The sequence below is a fragment of the Maylandia zebra genome, linkage group LG4, assembly GCF_041146795.1.
Source record: "Maylandia zebra isolate NMK-2024a linkage group LG4, Mzebra_GT3a, whole genome shotgun sequence".
Lineage (NCBI taxonomy): Eukaryota > Metazoa > Chordata > Actinopteri > Cichliformes > Cichlidae > Maylandia > Maylandia zebra.
Genome location: NC_135170.1, coordinates 37,075,723 through 37,094,831, shown reverse-complemented (window position 1 = coordinate 37,094,831; position 19,109 = coordinate 37,075,723). Strand labels below are relative to the sequence as shown.

The 19,109-nt window shown below is 43.9% G+C and overlaps 1 protein-coding gene and 2 long non-coding RNA genes across 4 annotated transcripts in view; 1 reads left to right on the top strand and 2 right to left on the bottom strand.

Moving 5' to 3' along the window:
• crhr1 (corticotropin releasing hormone receptor 1) overlaps positions 1-257 on the bottom strand; it is a 31,378-nt gene extending 31,121 nt beyond the window's left edge. For both annotated transcript variants that reach the window (XM_004556548.4, XM_076883532.1), the window contains exon 1: positions 24-257. In XM_004556548.4, coding sequence (XP_004556605.1) covers positions 24-47 — 24 coding nt within the window. In that variant the 5' untranslated portion in view covers positions 48-257. The remainder of the gene's footprint in view (positions 1-23) is intronic.
• A 6,440-nt stretch (positions 258-6,697) lies between these two features.
• Positions 6,698-19,099, top strand: LOC101480985 (uncharacterized). The gene is made up of 3 exons (XR_013098446.1): positions 6,698-8,183; positions 15,746-15,868; positions 18,508-19,099. It is a non-coding gene; the product is annotated as an uncharacterized LOC101480985 (long non-coding RNA).
• LOC143418429 (uncharacterized) lies at positions 10,797-11,178 on the bottom strand. The gene is made up of 2 exons (XR_013098447.1): positions 11,119-11,178; positions 10,797-11,035 (listed from the first exon to the last, which is right to left on the bottom strand). It is a non-coding gene; the product is annotated as an uncharacterized LOC143418429 (long non-coding RNA).
• Positions 19,100-19,109: the final 10 nt, after the last annotated feature.

Here is a 19,109-nt window from a genome sequence, read left to right as displayed (position 1 = left end):
TGCACACGCACACGGCCCCCTACCTGACTCAGTAGTTTCCGGTCCATCTCCGTCACTCATTCATCCACTCGGACGCGCGCGCTCTGGCATGCGCCTTCCTGCAGCTCACATTGGTGCCCCGCGCGCTCCGGTCCGGTTTAGATCCCAGAACATGTCAGTCCGAGCCGAGCCGGGCCAGGAGTCCGGGTTAGCACGGCTCTGTCCCGGTCCGCTCCAAGGTGCTCTCATCCACACTGACCGACTGAGGAGCGCGTGCTGGCAGTAAGGAGGCTGCTGTAGAGCTCCAGCCAATCAGAGGATAGTGCGAGAGGGAGAGATGGGGGGGGGGGGGGGGGGGGGCGCTTAAGAAACCATCAAACATAGAGATCAAAAATCGATTAATCAAAGAGAACAACCACCAGTGGGTCTGTGTGTGTGTGTTTTGTCAGGTGTGTGTGATATAGAAAACAACTGAAACCGGATGAAACCTTTTCATTGTGATGGATTATTGATCGATCGCTTCTCTCTGAGCTGATCGTGGTGAGCTGGCGGCCGAGTGCCGATCACGGCTGGACTGGGACAAAAAAATCGGCCCGGGCATTTTGACAGAGACCGGCCCACCAGGTATTATAGGAAAAACCATAAAGCCTTTGAATGAAAACAAACGCTGTTTTCACAGTGATGTACACTGTGTTGTTGGTATATATGTATCAGTCTAATAAACTTAAACCTACACCATCCTCCCTATTCTGGTATTCTAAAGAGTACCTGGAAGCAGACTGCTTGGTCGAGTTAACCTCCTGAACTATCTACAACACATGGTGAAAACCTGAAATTAAGACAGAGAAGAGGTGAGACATGATCATTACTGATTACTGATGACAGATTTAGATATATTTTCATAAACCATTCATTTGCCACATCAATAAACAGCATGGCAGGGCAAAATATTTTTTCTCACATGGCAACCTTTAAAAAGTGAAAGGAGACAGAAAGACAGGTGAGAAAGAATAAAACTCAATTGACTTTTTGATGGCATTTTACACACAGCACTGGTGCAGAATCTAGAAAATGTGGGAAATACTGGCATCATATACAGTAATTAGCTACTTCTGACGAAATTATGATGGGACCCTAAAAAAAATTACTATGTACAATAATGGATTTCTATACATTTTACATCAGATGAATACGTTTGTTGTAAGATTCAGATAATTATTTATTAAAAGTGAGACATTTTAAATGAGCTCATTGTGAAACCTGGCCCCACCCTATCATGTGATTTCCTGAGGTCAGATGGCCCAGGATGTGAGTGGGCGTTAAGGCGTCTGGGAAGGGAACTCAAAACTGGATTATAGATGGCAGGGAGTTGGTGTGGTAAGCCCCGCCTCTGTTCAAAGATGGTCGCTCACAGTGGACATAGATGGCTTCTTTCACTCCTCTTTCAAACCATCTGTCCTCTCTGTCCAAAATGTGAACATTGGCATCCTCGAAAGAGTGACCTTTGACCTTAAGATGCAGATGGACTGCTGAGTCTTGTCCTGTGGAGGTGGCTCTTCTGTGTTGTGCCATGCGCTTGTGAAGTGGCTGTTTGGTCTCTCCAATGTAGAGGTCTGAGCATTCCTCGCTGCACTGTACAGCATACACCACATTGTTAAGTTTGTGTTTTGGCGTTTTGTCTTTCGGGTGAACCAGTTTGTGTCTGAGCGTGTTGCTGGGTCTGAAATACACTGGGATGTCATGCTTGGAGAAAACTCTCCTGAGTTTCTCTGATACACCGGCTACATAGGGGATGACAATGTTGTTACGTCTGTCCTTCTTATCCTCCCTCGCTGGTGTCTGGTCTTCTTTTCTGTGCCTCTTTGCTGACTTTAAGAACGCCCATTTAGGATAGCCGCACGTTTTGAGTGCTTCCTTTACATGTGTGTGTTCCTTCTTTTTCCCTTCAGGCTTAGAGGGAACATGTTCTGCCCGGTGGTGTAGGGTCCTAATTACTCCAAGTTTGTGTTCCAGAGGGTGATGGGAGTCAAACAGGAGGTACTGGTCCGTGTGTGTGGGCTTCCGGTAAACTTCGATGTTGAGGTTGCCGTTCTCTTCAATGTGCACGGCGCAGTCCAGGAAAGGCAAACAGTCGTCCTTTGTGTCTTCCCTGGTGAACTTGATGTTTTTATCCACAGCGTTAATGTGCGCAGTGAAGGATTCCACTTCTTGTGTCTTGATGTTGACCCAGGTGTCGTCCACATATCTGTACCAGTGGCTGGGTACTCTTCCTTTGAAAGAGCCAAGCGCCTTCCTTTCCACTTCCTCCATGTAAAGGTTGGCTACAATAGGTGACACGGGGGAGCCCATGGCACAGCCATGTTTTTGTCAGTAAAAGCCTTCGTTGTACTTGAAATATGTAGTGGTGAGGCAGAGATCTAATAGTGTGCAGATCTGATCGGGGTTGAAGTTGGTCCTGTCCTCCAAGGAGCTGTCTTCTTGTAGTCGTTTTCTGACAGTCTCCACGGCCTCCGTGGTGGGTATGCAAGTGAAGAGAGAGACTACATCAAAGGACACCATGGTTTCATCTGGATCCAGGGTAAGTTTCTGGACCTTGTCGGTGAAGTCGGTGGAGTTCTTGATGTGGTGTGGGGTGTTCCCCACGAGAGGTGCAAGGATGGTAGCAAGGTGTTTAGCAATGTTATAAGTGGCTGAGTTTATGCTACTGACTATGGGTCTGAGTGGGACAGCTTCCTTGTGGATCTTAGGAAGTCCATAGATGCAGGGTATGGCATCCCCTGGGTAAAGCTGTGATATATAAGGCGGTCAATGATTTTGTCCTTTTCTAAGTCTTGAAGGCAAGCTATAACTTTCTTTTTGTAGCTGCTTGTGGGGTCTCGCTTTAAGGCTTCGTAGGTATTGTTGTCACTGAGGAGAGTAGTGATCTTTGTATGGTAATCTGTAGTGTTTAGGACCACGGTGCATCTTCCCTTATCAGCTGGTAAAACAGTGATGTTGTGGTCTTTGCTCAGGGAAGCGATGGCCTTCTTTTCCTGTATTGTGAGGTTGGATGGAGGGACTTTGGCACTGGAGAGCGTGGCTGAGACTTCCATCCTGATTTGCTCTGCTTCTGTCTGTGATAATTTATTAATCCGTATGGCAGATTCTGTGGCTGTGATGAGGTCCACTATGGGCAACTGTTGTGGAGAAATGGCAAAATTGAGTCCTTTGGCTAACTCTCTCTTTTCAGGTTCAGTGAGGTTCTGGTCTGAAAAGTTCTTAACCCATTTCTGCTGACTGTCTTCAGGTGTGTTTTCTTCTCTGGGTTGTGTAGGTTCAGAATGAGGAGTGTGTGTCTTTGAAAGCAAGATGTGAAATTTCCTGCGTTGTCTTTCTTTTCCTTTAGAGTGTTGGGCCTGCTGAACCTTGTCCACAAACTTGTAAACCTCTTCTAAGATTGGAGAGGGTAGACGGGTTTCCAGTTCCTGCAGAGTCTGGCTGAGCTTGATCTGGAGGACATCTATAGTGAAATGGACCTGTCTTATCCTTTCACTTTAAAGGTGATTTTGTGCTCTCTGCAGAATGAAGTCTGCTCTGTATCCCCTGACAGTGGATTTCTTTGCAAGCTCCTTTGACTACGATGACTTGGATGACTGAGAACCTTCACAGACGTACTGTGCTTCAACATAATATTACTGTATTGTGTGTGTATAACCTCTTTTTAAGTTTTGTGGATATTATACATGGTTATGCTGAGGATATGTCGGCCAGTTTCTACTGGAAATGGCTTTTGGTTAAACTGTCAGCAAAGAATTTGCATTTGCACTGTTACATTTCTATATAACTTTAATGCACATAAAAAAACAGCTGCTTGTTTAAGTGAAAATACAATGATGTTTTTGCACTAATAAAGTTGTGGAGTTGTAAAGTATTTTGTCTCGTGTCAGTTATATCGTTATTTCAAATTTTCAAATGCATATCGTGATAAATATTTTTGGTCATATCGCCCTGCTCCAATGTCTACAGAAGGAAGCTGGAGAACTGACCAATCAGCAGCTCATGTTGCTTCTAAATCTGCATGGGCTGCAGAGCTGCTGTGATGTTAGGGTTTTATTTTGTAGGTCCTCTGACTCTTCTTCCTGCTGCTGGTGAGTTCTGCTCTTTTTCTACTCAAGTGTCACCTCTGATTATGCTCACCTGCAGAAAATAACACCCACCCTCACTGTTTATTAATCTTAACGAGCAGCTCAGTCAGCTCAGAGATTAGCCTCGAGCTAACAAGCAGATCGGTTGTCAGAAGTCATTACAGCTGAAAGAGGTCGCTGCCGCACTTTCAGCTGAACATCCTGTCAGCAGGGCCTGCTGTAACTGTGAGGCAGAGGCTCACCTGTCATCTCCGTGAGTCTGCTGTGGCTCTCTGTGCAGCAAGAAAACACAGCCGGAGGCTCGGACAGAGCTGAGTCACTAAAGAAATACCTGTCAGAGTTAGGAAATAAACCCAGCCGGCGCACAGTAAATAGACTGAGCCGGTGAGTCACTGCTGATGAGTAAACGGAGCGCTGCTGGGACAGCAGGCAATGTGTTTGGATCGTCTCGGGAAACAAAACTTCATTGTTCATTTGGCCGACCAGGGACACATGAAACACCTGCTGAGCCACCACACCTGAGCTCAGGTAAGGTTGACCTCCAGCTGACCTGTGCAGAGGGCTGCTTCTCCCTGATCCTGGATCTGCTGGAGGCCTTTTCCTGCTGCCACCAAGCGCTGCTCAGTGGATTGTTGGGGTTTCCTTCCCCGTACTGCCCCCCCCCTTAAAACCACAATCATGTTCCAGTGCATTCTGGGTAAACTGATCCAAAGCACACTGAGGCATCACCCACCCTCCTGTGTGAGTGTGTGTATCTGTGTGTGTGTGTGTGCTTTGAGAGGATGTGGGCTGATTTAATAAGCTTTAATAAGGATACAATACACACACACACAGTCGGGTTGTGCTGGTTCTGCAGTGATAAGTCTGCATTTCAGCTGCAGGGAACACACAGTCTCTCTGTCAGATTAATGTTAGCTTCATGAATCCGTCCCATTACTCTGACGTGCCTCTTCCTCCTCGTCTTCTCGCTGTCGGCACTGCTTACAGCGGGCTCGGCCAGCAGGACGTTCACACGTGTGTGACGTCATCACTGATGGATCTGATGAAGGACGCAGGAGGAGGCGAGGGATGAGGCGATGGACCACAGGCGTGAGCTCTTCGGCTCCATGTGGAGGCCACGCCTATTTCATGGACACATCCATGCAGATTGCATGCGTGTCACCTGTGCATGCGTCCCAGGTAGCAGAATGCAGAGCAGCATGACAGCAAAGATATGTTGACCTCAGACTTCCACCTGCTAAGACGTACGAGCTGGATTCAGCTGGGCTGCAGCTCGTCAGCAGCTAACAGCCCCGTGACTGAAGCTGCGATGACGAAGGTCCAAAAGTCTCTCACAGCACGGCGACGTTAACAGGAGACAAACTCAAAAATATAGATGATTGTGTCAGTGTTCATGGACGTTATTGGCTCATTCCTTCTTATTGGCTGAAATGTTTTATGGTCCATAAAAGTTTGACAGCTTAAGGCAGACTGACTCAGGTGATGGAAATACAAAGATGTGCTCATATTAACAAAATGATTTTGTCAGGAATAATTACAGCTCCACATTTCTGTTGGGTTACATTTGTGTTTTTGCCGCGTTTACTCGAACAAGTGTGAGAGTTAAAAGTTCCAGAGTGCTTTGGTCCGTCACTGTTACCACTTAGATATTGTCACTGCTCAGATTTAGGACGTATTTGGATGTGTGTGTCCCAAATGATTCATTCTGAGGGTGAGAACGACCAGTGAAAGCTTCAGGCTTCTTTCTTTGATGGTTTCTGACACATTCATGGTTAAACATTGCCTCAGAGCGTGTTTCAAAAAAGGAATATTATTGAGTAATACTGAATTATGAATCTCCCAGCTCCCATCGTGTCACACTTCCTCTGTTTAGCAATCGAAGGTCGTCTCACTGCAACAGTTTAGCTCATGGCTAAAGCCAAAATCGATGTTAAGACTCATCATCTAAGATATGGAATTAACAAAGATCCCGTTTTTATCCTTCTGTAAACAGATCTCCTCTCTGTCGTTCTGGACTCCTTTTCCAGGTCTTGTTCTTATTATTATTGCTATTATTATTATTATTAGAGGCTTTCATCCTTATGTTTACTGTTAATTTGTGTTTTTTCTATTTAATGCGCAAATAAACAAAATCATTGTGACAACCAGTCAGACGGCATCTGTGGCAGGAAGGGCCTTCATGAGTACACACACACACACACACACACACACACACACAGACACAGTGTGTGATTGATTATTGATCAGAAGAGCAGATGGTTTCTCTCCTGCTGCTTCAACACCAACTGAAGGCTGGCGAAGTGCCTCTGCTGCCCTCTGTTGGACGGATACTGAGCTACAGCAGGTAACCATCAGTGTGTCTCCATCAGCAGGGGTCTGTTCTTCGTACCTCGCTAAGTAAGTCGGCTGGATTTGATTGTTGACGTTTTCGCGTGATCTTGGATTGTTCGGTTCTCCGAAGCTCATCCGGGACTTGCTGTCATAGCAACAGATCCGTAAGCGTAAACCTGGTCGGGAGCAGGTTTACTTTATGTAAACAGGATTAGATCGCGGCCACGCAGGTATGTCCGCTTCATGTATACGAAAGCAACAGCGATATTTTACCACTGTTTTACCATAAATACATATTATCAATGTAACTGAAGATAATGCAGTATTTGATTCTTTTATTGATTTCATACAGATACATACAGGTCATTTCCTAAAAAAAGGGAAATGTACTATTAATCATTCTATTCCATGTATTTGATTATTTCAGATGTAATTCATATTTCAGAGTAGTAATAGTAAATTACTTCGTGTAATCAAGATGAGAGACCACGGCTATAAAAGCGAAGGTGGATTTGGGAAGTCTGTCGCAGTCATGTCCTGTCCGTTGTGGAAGGTGCAAGATTGATAAGGAGAGTTTTCAGAATTCAGCGTATATTGCGGGATAGACAGGATCCTTTAGCTCAGCGCGACAGTGTGCTCATAGAGAGATATCGATATTCCCGTGAGGGTATTATTTACTTAACCAACTTGTTGACGAGGGGGTGCAGGACCACCACCTGTCTTTGTTTGCTCTGCCCTTTTCTTGGTTGCTGTTATAAACAAACAGATTATTTCAGGGTCTCTTTCCAAGAGACTAAAAGCAACATAAGTGATAAATATTACCATTCTGTAGAATATTCTTATATTTCACTTTTACTTGTTCCCATGTTCTAGTGGGTCCTGTTGTGGCTCTAATGTGAAAGAGGATATAATGTAATATAATATAATATAATGTAATATAATATTGGATAATATAATGTAATATAATATAATAGATTTACCCTACCGCCTACTGGTGTTGGCCAGAGGGGCCGATGGCGCGATATGGCAGCCTGGCTTCTGTCAGTCTGCCCCAGGGCAGCTGTGGCTACAACCGTAGCTGCCTCCACCAGTGTCTGAATGTGAGAGTGAATGAATAGTGGCATTGTAAAGCGCTTTGGGTGCCTTGAAAAGCGCTATATAAATCCACTCCATTATTATTGTTATTATTAAATTACCTACGAGTTTAATTTGTCAGCAACTTTCTGCCAGCCCTCTCTCCTTGCTTTTGCAGCCTTTGCAGTGTTCCCTTGCGTTTTAATTACACTCTGAAACTCCTGAAATCCCTCAATCAAGAGTTCTTGCTCTGCTGCCGAAAAATACCGAGCGCGCTCCTTCGACATTTTCGCCGACCAATCAGAGGGTTGCCGATCAATGTTTCTACTATCGATGCGTAGCCCCTGTTAAGCCACCCAGTGATCTCACATTACTTCATCCAGCTGTACTAATCGTCAACAGCAGGTGTGTTCGAAGAACCGGAATAGCGAGCTCAAAGTTAGCGCGATGATTTGGTCTTGGATGTAGTAAGCGAGGTACGAAGAACGGACCCCAGAGGAGATGGAAGCCTGAGACCTGGGACCGCTCGCAGTCAGCTGATTTGTTTGGTGGTTATGATCGGGATTCACTGTTAAACATTTCAGTCGGGAGCGGCTGGGACAGCTGCAAAAAAACTTCTTCCTCCTTATCTGAGTGCACAACCTTCGGGATTCCCACCCCCAAGAGACGGAAAAGGTGAGCGAGGGCCGGTGGTGTCCAGGTGAAACCAAGAAAGCTCCCCCGCTCTTTGTTTTTCTGGCGATGGCTATGTCTGTTCTTTGATCGGGGTTTCTCTGGCTGTGGAGTCCCTGCCCTGCCCGGCAGGTCCACAGGGCCCTATTTCAGGAAGCCGGTTTAGTGCAAACTCTGAGTAAGTATACCCTGAGTTAACGAAAACTCTGGGTTTTCGGTTTCACACAGCGATTAATTCTGAGTGAGTCACTATGACGACACACTCCGTGAAGCTAACCTGCCCCCTAGCAGGTTTACTTCAACTAACCCTGACTGTCTCCGCCTCTTTGTCAGAAACCTGACAGTAGGAAGTGTCAGACATGGCGTGCTCCTTCCTTGAAGAGCCAGTAGATGTTGAAGCCCAAATTCTCCGCAGAGCTCTCCGCCGGGAGAGAGTGATCAGAGCGCGTTTGGACATTTTATCATTTCCTGATGATTTCCTGTGTGAACGTTACCGTTTTTCAGCACAATCTATAATTTATTTGAATAACATCCTCAGGCCTAATATTGCTCATGTGACACATCGCGGACATCCTCTCAGTTCTGTACATATTATTTGTATTGCACTTCGGTTTTTTGCAAACGGGAGCTTTCTGTATAAGATTGGTGACGCTGAGCACGTTTCCAAGGCTACCGTCTGTCGGGCAGTCAGGAATGTTACAGTTGCACTGAAACGTCTCCTGTACTCGTTTGTGGTGTTCCCCGGTCATAGACCCACAAGATTTATCAAAGAGGGATGCCACAAAATTGCAGGTATCAGGATGAACAGAACTTAATTCATGATGTGGTGATATTTGAACTACTACTTAAATTTTACATTTATTCTCACGGTTCCCAGGCGTGATTGGCTGTATAGATGGCACTCACATTCCAATCATTGCTCCTTCAGTAAATGAAGGAGACTATGTGAACAGGAAGTCTTTCCACAGCATTAATGTACAGGTACATAGTTCCCTGTAGCATTTCAAACTAACAAATTATTTCATTATAGTAATGGATGCTAATTTGTGTTCTCTGCACTGTGAAGATCATATGTGATGCTGCCAACATTATCACAAATGTGGAAGCCAACTGCTCAGCCTCTGTGAGTGGTGGTGGTGGAGGACCCCCACCTGTTTTTCGGGCCTCCGCTTTTTTTCTGTTGGCTATAACGGGTCACATTTGAGCATACAGAGTAAGCAAATATGTACTTGTAATGTGCTCAGATAATTTCAATAAGTGCTTACAGAGGGGAAATTAATGTAGCCTCTAACTGCAATTGATTTACATCGGACAAACAGACCAAGCACTATGGCTCATAATACAATTACACCTTACCTGTTTGGACTATATTTTTATATTTCATTTTTACTTGCTGCCAGGCACGTTTGGGGCCTGTTGGGTTGCACCTGCGCTCACATCACAGCACAAAATAAAATGTATGAAATCTCCCGTTTGCAAAAAACCGAAGTGCGATACAAATAATATGTAATGAACTGAGAGCATGTCCGCGATGTGTCACATGCGTAATATATGGCCTGAGGATGTTATCCAAATAACTTAGAGATTGTGCTGAGAAACGGTAACGTTCGCACAGAAAATCATCAGGAAATGATAAAATGTCCAAACGCGCTCTGATCACTCTCTCCCGGCGGAGAGCTCTGCGGAGAATTTGGGCTTCAACATCTACTGGCTCTTCAAGGAAGGAGCACGCCATGTCTGACACTTCCTACAGTCAGGTTTCTGACAAAGGGGCGGAGACAGTCAGGGTTAGTTGTAGTAAACCTGCTAGGGGGCAGGTTAGCTTCATCACTGAGGCTTCATCTGAACTCGCTTTGTGAAACCGAAAACCCAGAGTTTTCGTTAACTCAGGGCCCAGGACAGAGAGCCCAGGGATCGAACCGGCGACCTTCTGGTTACAGATGCGATTCCCAACCCCCTGAGCCACGGTCGCCCAGCAACTCTGCGTTGACTGAACTAATTGTTATCAGCCTTTCTGAAACCGAATATTCCGAGTTGGACAGTTCGGGGTTACTCAACCCTGAGTATCGTTTTTCACTCTGAGTTTTCTAAACCGGCTTCCTGAAATAGGGCCCAGATTGGCGGCAAAAAAAACAGGGTTTGTCATGTGAATACGTTGAAACTAGTGATGTGTGGTTCACGAACGAAATGGCTCTTAGAGCCGGCTCTTTGGCGTGAATGACGCGAGCCGGCTCCTTATCGCGAGCCGTGGGGTTTTTTTTTTTCTTTCTCGCTCTCTCTCGCACTTTTTTTCACACTTCACTCCGCACACGAGCCTTGTGCTTTATGCTGGGCAGAGGGGGGGTAGCACAGGAACAGACCAGGAGGGAGAGAGAGAGCCGGGACAACAATGTCACATTAGAAAGGTATAGTAATCATACACAACTATTTTCAGTTGCAGGTGATAAAGGATTCAGAAAGTTTATTCATGCAGGTCCATATGACAGAGAATATGCATCTTCGTTTTGTTTTCATATTTTAATTTGTATTTAATTGTGTTGTGGTTTGCAGAGTTTTGTGTTGTTTCACTTTAAATTTGTGTAACCGAGGACAAGGAATGAGTAAACGGGGCAAAGAAATAATTGATCATTTATTTATTACATGAGTTAAACATACAAATTCCCAGTCGTTTCCAGACAGGACTTACAACACATCCTGCTGATATCCCAGCTGCACATGAGACTTACCACACAAACTGTGCGAAATAACACTACAACCCGTCACACCCCGCTTAGCGACACTGCAATCGTGGCACACACTGCAAACAATTCGGGTCTCAGCGCAGCTGGGAATCAGTGCTATGTATGGCCTGTGATCTGAGAGATAAAGGGAAGTGGCACAAACAATTAAAATAAAAAAAAAAACAAAAGAGAGGTTAGTCCGCCCTTACAAAACTTACTCTCAATCAATAACCGCCTCTACGGCTGGACGGACTAACCAAAACAAAATTACAAATCAATCAAAAGAACAAAAATAAAGGACAGCAGAGACAGCACAGAATATTGATCAGTTTCCCTGCGCGCAGTCGATCTAGGGCTTGATCAATTCTTCTATTAAAATTCGTGGTCACACGACAGTATACCCACTCGCACCTGAGTGAATTAATTGCCTCTGGTTTTTTCCACAGAAGAGCGCTGACTTCACCCCACACACCCACTACCTTTTCACAGCTCTTCAGCCAATCACCTGGCAGAGAGCAACAAACTGCCAGGTGACACTTGTTACATTTGTAAAAGGAAAAAGCTGAAAATGTAAATAGTTAAAAGTTGAAATGTGAATAGTTGATTTTTGTATTATATGATTTATTTATTACATTTTATGTGGAGTGAATAAATAAAAGTATATTTACGGTGGCTCCTAGAGACAAAGCACGTACAAACTTCAAATCACGTACGAACCCTGAAGCACATACAAACTCCAAAACACGTAAAAACACGTACAAACTCCAAAACACGTAAAAACTCAGAAGCACATATAAACTCAAAACACGTACAAAAGACAACAGAAGTGCGTGTTTGTGTTTTGGAGTTTGTACGTGCTTTGTCTCTGGGGGCCACCGCTTATATTTATATATAAATATATATATATAAATAAAACCACTTTTTTTTTTTTTTTACATTAGTAATTTCTTTTTGTATAATTTTATATTATTGTTAATAATAAATTAATTAAAGCAACAAAACAACCTGAAGAGCCGGTTTGGAGCCGAAAGAGTCGCCTCTTTTTAGTGAGCTGAGCCGAAAGAGCCGGTTCTCTAAAAAGAGCCGGAAATCCCATCACTAGTTGAAACTGTTCTATCCCTGTAAACAAAATACAGCAGCGTCCCCCGGTGTGCGCTGTTGCCATCCTCCCCGCTTACAAACTGTCGGATGACGGATTATCTGGGAGGGATGATGCATTAGGTAGTGGGCTGAAAAATTCAGTAATTTTAAATGATCTTGAATCATTGCCGATTTACCTGAAACTGCTCAAACTGACATCATTACTCTGATAAAAAATAATTTGTCACTTTTATCTGATCACCCGCACCAAGCGACTGTCTTATGTCATGACATTGATGTGGAGGGGCATAAGCCAATTAAACAACATGCATACCGGGTGAATCCAGTGAAAAGGGAAATAATGCAGAGAGAAGTCAATTATCTCCTAGAGCATGGCTTAGCTGTTCCAAGTGCTAGCGCATGGAGCTCTCCATGTGTGTTTGTGCCCGAGTCTGACAACACTCCTCGATTCTGCACGGATTATCGAAAGGTGAATGCGGCCACTAAAGCAGACTCTTTCCCATTACCTAGGATGGATGACTGTGTTGATCGGGTGGGATCCGCTACTTGTGTGATCAAATTGGATTTATTAAAGGGATATTGGCAGGTTCCTTTAACCGCAAGAGCGTCTGCATTCGTTACCCCCGATCACTTCCTTCAGTATACCGTGATGCCCTTTGGCTTGCGTAATGCGCCAGCGACATTTCAGCGCCTGATGGCTAAGGTTTTGGCCGGGGTCCCTAACTGTGATGCCTACTTAGATGATGTGGTCATTTATTCTGCTTCCTGGAGCAGTCATCTCCAAACCCTCTTAACTGTTTTCAAGCGTTTCGAGGAAGCATCGCTCACTGTAAATCTGACCAAATGTGAGTTCGGAAAAGCCACCATCACCTAGCTCGGAAAGCAGGTGGGTCATGGCCGAGTGTGCCCCGTAACCGCAAAGGTGGAGGCTATTATTGAGTTTCCGATTCCACAAACAAGGAGGGCGTTACGCCACTTCTTGGGAATGTGTGGTTACTACCGCAGTTTCTGTAAAACCTTTGCCTCTGTAGTCGCTCCCCTGACTGACCTGTTCAGCCCGACCAAACCCTTCACATGGACTGCGGCGTGCCAAACTGCTTTTGAGTCAGTGAAAACTTTACTGTGCAGTGCCCCAGTTTTAGTAGCACCTAACTTCGTGTCTCCTTTTAAGTTGGAGGTGGACGCCAGCGCAACTGTAGCGGGTGCGGTCCTGCTGCAAGTAGATCAACACGGTGTGGACTGTCCAATCTGCTATTTCTTGAAGAAATTCAATAAACACCAAATGAACTATAGCACCATCGAAAAGGAAGCGCTTGCATTGTTGCTAGCCTCACAACACTTCGAGGTCTACATTGGGTCTAGCTTCGTGCCCGTTCAAGTTTTCACAGATCATAATCCACTTGTGTTTCTTTCGCGAATGCAAAACTCCAATCAGCGACTCATGCGCTGTCAGGGTTCCTGGATCATTGACCCAGTGTCTTTTTTCACATGTATGTTTCCTGTTTTATTGTGTCGGTCATCTGTCTGTGTGCTGTATGGTTACTTCTACTTCCTGTGTCGTTAGTCAGGCTTGGTTAAGCGGTGTTGTCACCTGTTTCTATTCTTCATCTTTATCCGATGTATTCAAGCCCTCTGTTTCCCTCCGTTGCTTTGTCATCGGCAATTCTGCGTTTTCAGATCAGTCATTCAGTTTAGTAACAGCATCTTTACAGGTCTACCTAAAAAAATCAGTCAGACAACTACAGCTCATTCAGAACTCTGCTGCTCGAGTCCTCACTAAGACCAAAAAAGTGGACCACATCAGTCCAGCTCTGAGGTCTTTACACTGGCTGCCTGTCCGTCAGAGGATAGACTTTTAAGTCCTGATGCTGGTCTATAAAGCTCTGAATGGTTTAGGACCAAAATACATCAGTGACCTCCTGACCCAGTATGAACCTTCCAGATCCCTCAGGTCATCTGGATCCGGTCTTTTATCAGTTCCCAGAGTCAAAATTCAAATTCAAATTTTATTTGTCACGTACACAGTCATACACAGTACGATATGTAGTGAAATGCTTGGACAACTGCTCGTGACCTAAAGAAAACAAAAAAGGAAAAGGCTATGAATAAGAACCAGAACCAGACACGGAGAAGCTGCATTCAGCTTTTATGCTCCTTATATCTGGAACAAACTCCCAGAAAGCCTCAGATCAGCTGAAACACTCAGTTTATTTAAATCCAGGTTGAAGACTCACCTGTTCTCAGCTGCATTTGAATAAAGCACCAAATCCACACTTTAAGCTTAAATTTCAAAACTTACATTTAACTACTGATTTTATCTACTGTTCTGATTTTATCTGTTTTGATTTTATATACTGGTTTGTTTGTTTGTTAATTAGTTAGTTAGTTTGTTTGCTTGTTTTAATCAATTTTAAATCATGCTTTTTATTTGTTTTTGTTTCTAATGTCTCTGTAAAGCACTTTGAATCACCTTGTTGTTGAATTGTGCTATACAAATAAACTTGCCTTGCCTTGCATATTCTGCTCATCTTGTCTTCATGATAAACACCGTGCACATATACTCTAAAATTCACACACTGAACGTGACATGGCGATGCACATTCTAAGTGGATGGACGGTGTTAAAGGCAGTACTACACAGGTGAGAGTGAACACACTGCAGCAGGTAGATAACATCATCATCCACCTGCATGAGAGGCTGAGGCAAACTGAAGACAGTCGAGAGCATATTTCACCTGCAAGCACCGGTGTTAGGTTCACCTTTGTGACATGTGACATCAAGGCAACTGCTCTGAAGTCGCCAGAAGGGGATGCTTTCTTTGGTACCAGCACTAAGCATGATGTTGATGTCCTGGCGTCTCTGTTGGCCTGAGCAGTGAAGGAAACGGGTCCAGGTGCTGAGGTCCGGTGCAGCCTGATATGACCTCTAGTTTCTAACCAGTGCACAGCTCGTCTATCGTTTCCTGTTTATATTTCCTTCAATGCTGTATTTGGTTTGCAGCATTAAGACCTTTCACTGGTCTTGGAAACTTTATTGAAACAAGTCACTGCATCAAATCCAAAATAAGAAAAGTTTTCTCTGAAAACTTTAAAAATTCCCAGTTTTGATATTCAGTGTTGTAGTTGGACTCTGTATTTTAAACAGTTTATTTGATGCCTCTTTCTCCCTCCACACGCCTGCAGCTGGCTGGAAACTCCTCGGGTGTGTCTGCAGTTTCTCCATCAGTCCAGCAGGCGGAGCCAAACTCACAGACTGTTCATGTGGTGAAGAAACTTTATTACTGATCTCACAAATACAGGCCATTTACCATCTCACAACATCCATAACAATAACATTACCTTATCAACTCAACATCACTAATCAATCATCGATTGATCATGTTTATGTGTGTAGAACTGCAGCAGTGGCGAGGCAGGCTGTGTCAGGTTTGTGTGATGTCACAGACTTTGGGCGGGGTTTCAGTGCGGTTATCCGAATCTCAGCCCGACTGTGGACAAATACACTTATAGAGGTATGCGCGTGCGCGCGCACACACACACGTGTAGGTGGTGATGTTATTGCATTTCTCCTTACAGACTCCTTATCAGAACTATGAGCTTGTTTCCTTTGCATCTTATGACGTCATCAACACATCATCAAAGGTCCAACCGCTACTGCCGGACAGTGGGGACACACACACACACACACACACACAACAGTTCCGTAGTTGAGGTGCTAATTTGGTAACTTTGTGTGTGTGTGCAGACTCAGCTCAGAGTATTGTGGCGTCCTCCAGACGGTGAGAAAAGTGTTCCCATTGGCTACATCATTCTGTCAGTCATCTGTGCGCTCCTACTCCTCTGCATTCCCTGTTTCATCTTCTGGAAGGTATCTATCAATCAATCAATCAACCTCTACTCAGCCAGTCATGTACAGACTAGAGATGGCACAATACCACTTTTTTATGTCCGATACCGATATCATAAATTTGGATATCGGCCGATACCGATATGAATCCGATATAGTGTGTTTTTAATCAATAACACAGTTTTTTAATATCTTGCTGCATTTTGTATAAGTTCATACTCAAGTTTAAATAAACAACAACACTAATGCTATTCTGTTATACCTGTATGTAAAAAACACACTGCACCCAAAAAATTTCATAGTTCAGCAATACTGATCAATCTAATAAACTTAAACCTACACCATCCTCCCTATTCTGGTATTTTAAAGAGTACTTAGCATAAATATTAAGCAACCTAACTAATAGGGTTCCAACTCCCAGCAACAACAAAAATAAATAAATAAAAAATAGGGAACCACCCCTCACGCTCCACCTCATGATGCTTAATCGCCGTAATCAACCTTAATTTGATGCAGTGTGAAAAAAAATGCACAGAAATCAATTATTTTTCAAGAAATATTAAATAGATTCAACATCTTTCTTCAAGAAAATTGCAGACTGCACAGATGGTACCTTCCCAAAGGAAAAAGTACTATAGCTTACTAGGGTATATTAGACTTAACAGTTACTATATACAATAATGGACTTCTATACATTTTACATCAGATTAAAACTTTGGGTGTAAGATTCAGATAAATATTAAATAATTAAAAGCTCGACATTTTAAATGAGAATAAGAAAGAAAAGTATGTCTTTGTGCCCCCTTTTCCCTGTTAATGCCCTATCGGCCCCCCTGGCTAAACTTTGCTAGATCCGCCCCTGCACAGTTACCAGCGTCAGCTACGTAGAAAAAGATCCTGGAGTAGAAAGTAATATTAAATACATTCTAACAACAGCTGATCAAGCTTAAACGTGCTGCTGTTGTTCAGCCGCTGGTTTCCTCTTTCTGGTGCAAAGTGGGCCAAAAACAAACAAGAGACACGGACTCGCGACAGAAAAGCCGATCAGCTGATCGTTAAGCAGTTTCATGATTGAAGTAGCAGCCGGAGAGCGAGAGGCAGTCGCTAGTTAAGCTTAACGCAGGAATGCTTTACAAACATTCAGAGATGGACTTACACACTTGCTTTACTTCTCTCGGGATAACTTTGTCGGAGATGAAATGCCGGGTTGCTAGCGAAGCTCCAAATGCTATCCAGACCACCTACAGGTCCCGCATGCCACAGCCACTCTATCACGTGATGCATACTGCTCCGACGTGCTAACGTTCTGAGGTGAGTTACGGCGTGTTGCAAGTTTTGTGAGGTGCTTTCGTGATATTTAATGGATCGGATTACATTTTTTATTTTTCTCCGATATCCGATCCAGTAATTTAGGTCAGTATCGGACCGATACGTAATATCGGATCGGTCCATCTCTAATAAAAATAAGTATCAGGTAAAATAATCCGATTGGATACCACGTAAGAACAATAAATATATCACTTTCTGTTGTAACCCTCAAACTGAAAGGTAATGTAACGACACTCATTTTCACTTTTTCACAAAACTAAAACATCACTACTCCCACGTCTAATGTCTGTAATGGAGTCGGAGTGAACTGGATCCGCACTCTGTGCTAATGCTCGCTAGGCAGGGGAACACATTTTGTCGGTACCTTGGTGCAACACAGATCCTGCCACAGTTTGTTCCCCTGGTTCAAATCACGGACAAACAGTATCCCACAGGTGTTTCTGTTTTTAAACTAGTGCTGTCAATATTAACGCGTTAATACGCCGTTAACACAGCTAAATGTGTTAGCGCGATCATCACGATTAACACGATTAAAATTGTTAATGTGCTTAACGCGTCTGGAGCGCAGAATGAACAAACTTCGGACAAACTGCCTCCAGTGATTTTGAGTCTACTGCGTTATAGACCAGTTAAATGTTAATCGCGTTAGTTGTGATGACGGCGTTAACGCGCTTAAGCTGCATTAATGCGTTAACGCCGAGTAACCCTCACACAGACTAAACTGCGTAAACTTGTTAACGGGGATTTGACCATTTTGATGCGCTAACACGGGTCAGGTGCATTAACGCGTTAGCGCTGACAGCACTATATTAAACCCATTTTGCACAGAGAGACATTATTTAAAAATGTGTTGATAGCACTGTTGAATATTCTTACACAGTAAAAAAACAACAACAAAAACAACTATATGTAAAATAATTACACCATAAAGATGGTTTGTTTTTCTGTGGCTTGTTTAATAGCAATCTGTAACGTATTGCAGTGACTTTTATTGGCTGAACTGTTTTCAAAAGGTTTGAGGTGTGAAATAAACTGCAACAGAGTTTGAAAACAAAATATGTGTGTGTGAGTGTGGTTTGGGGGGTTCTTGTAAAACATAGGGGTCATAGCAAAAAAAGTTTGGGAACCACTGATTTGGAGGATGTTTATGATTAATTAGCGGTTCGTGTCACATTCCGTTTGTCAGCTCCACAGTAATGTGATGATTACTGAACTAAATTCAGTTTGTACCTGTGCAGGTATCCTCAGTCACCGTGACGACCACGCTGAAGTCGCCTCAGCTAGTTTTCGTCTTTGTTTTGTGTTCACATGTAAAATGTGTGTGTGTGCAGCTTGGTTTCTTCAGGCGAACTCTCCCCAAAGATGAAGACGATGATGAGGATGAGCAGTGTTTGTCTGAAGGTCTTATGACTGAATAACACCGAGTGTCACATGATCACTGATGAAGCGGGAGGTGCTCTAATTATTGATCGACATCTTTATAAATGTCTGCACTGCAACATGTTTATCAATAAAGTTCACTTTCAGTAAAACTCAACAACAAACGTCTCCATCTGTAAACAAACAAACAGGAAATAAGAATGAGATGACACACGAAGCTCCCACTGATCGCGCACACACACACACACACACACACACACACTTGTTCTCCTCCGTTGTGAGGACACTCAGTCACCCTGAACTGAAACTTCACCCAGGCTTTCTTTGGTCAAGGTCAAGGTCAAGGTCTGACCTTGACCTTGTGCTGTCTTTGTGCTGTCTGACCAAGCCTAAAGCCTGTTTCAGGGGTTAACAGGGGTCACCGTGGTGAGCATGCTCACATCAAACAAGGCAACATCATCAGAGGAACAGCTGATACAGACCAAGGCAGAAAAAAGTTCTTGTGATGCTTACAGCCACTCTGACAGCGTCCCCCATCAGAGCGCTCAGACTT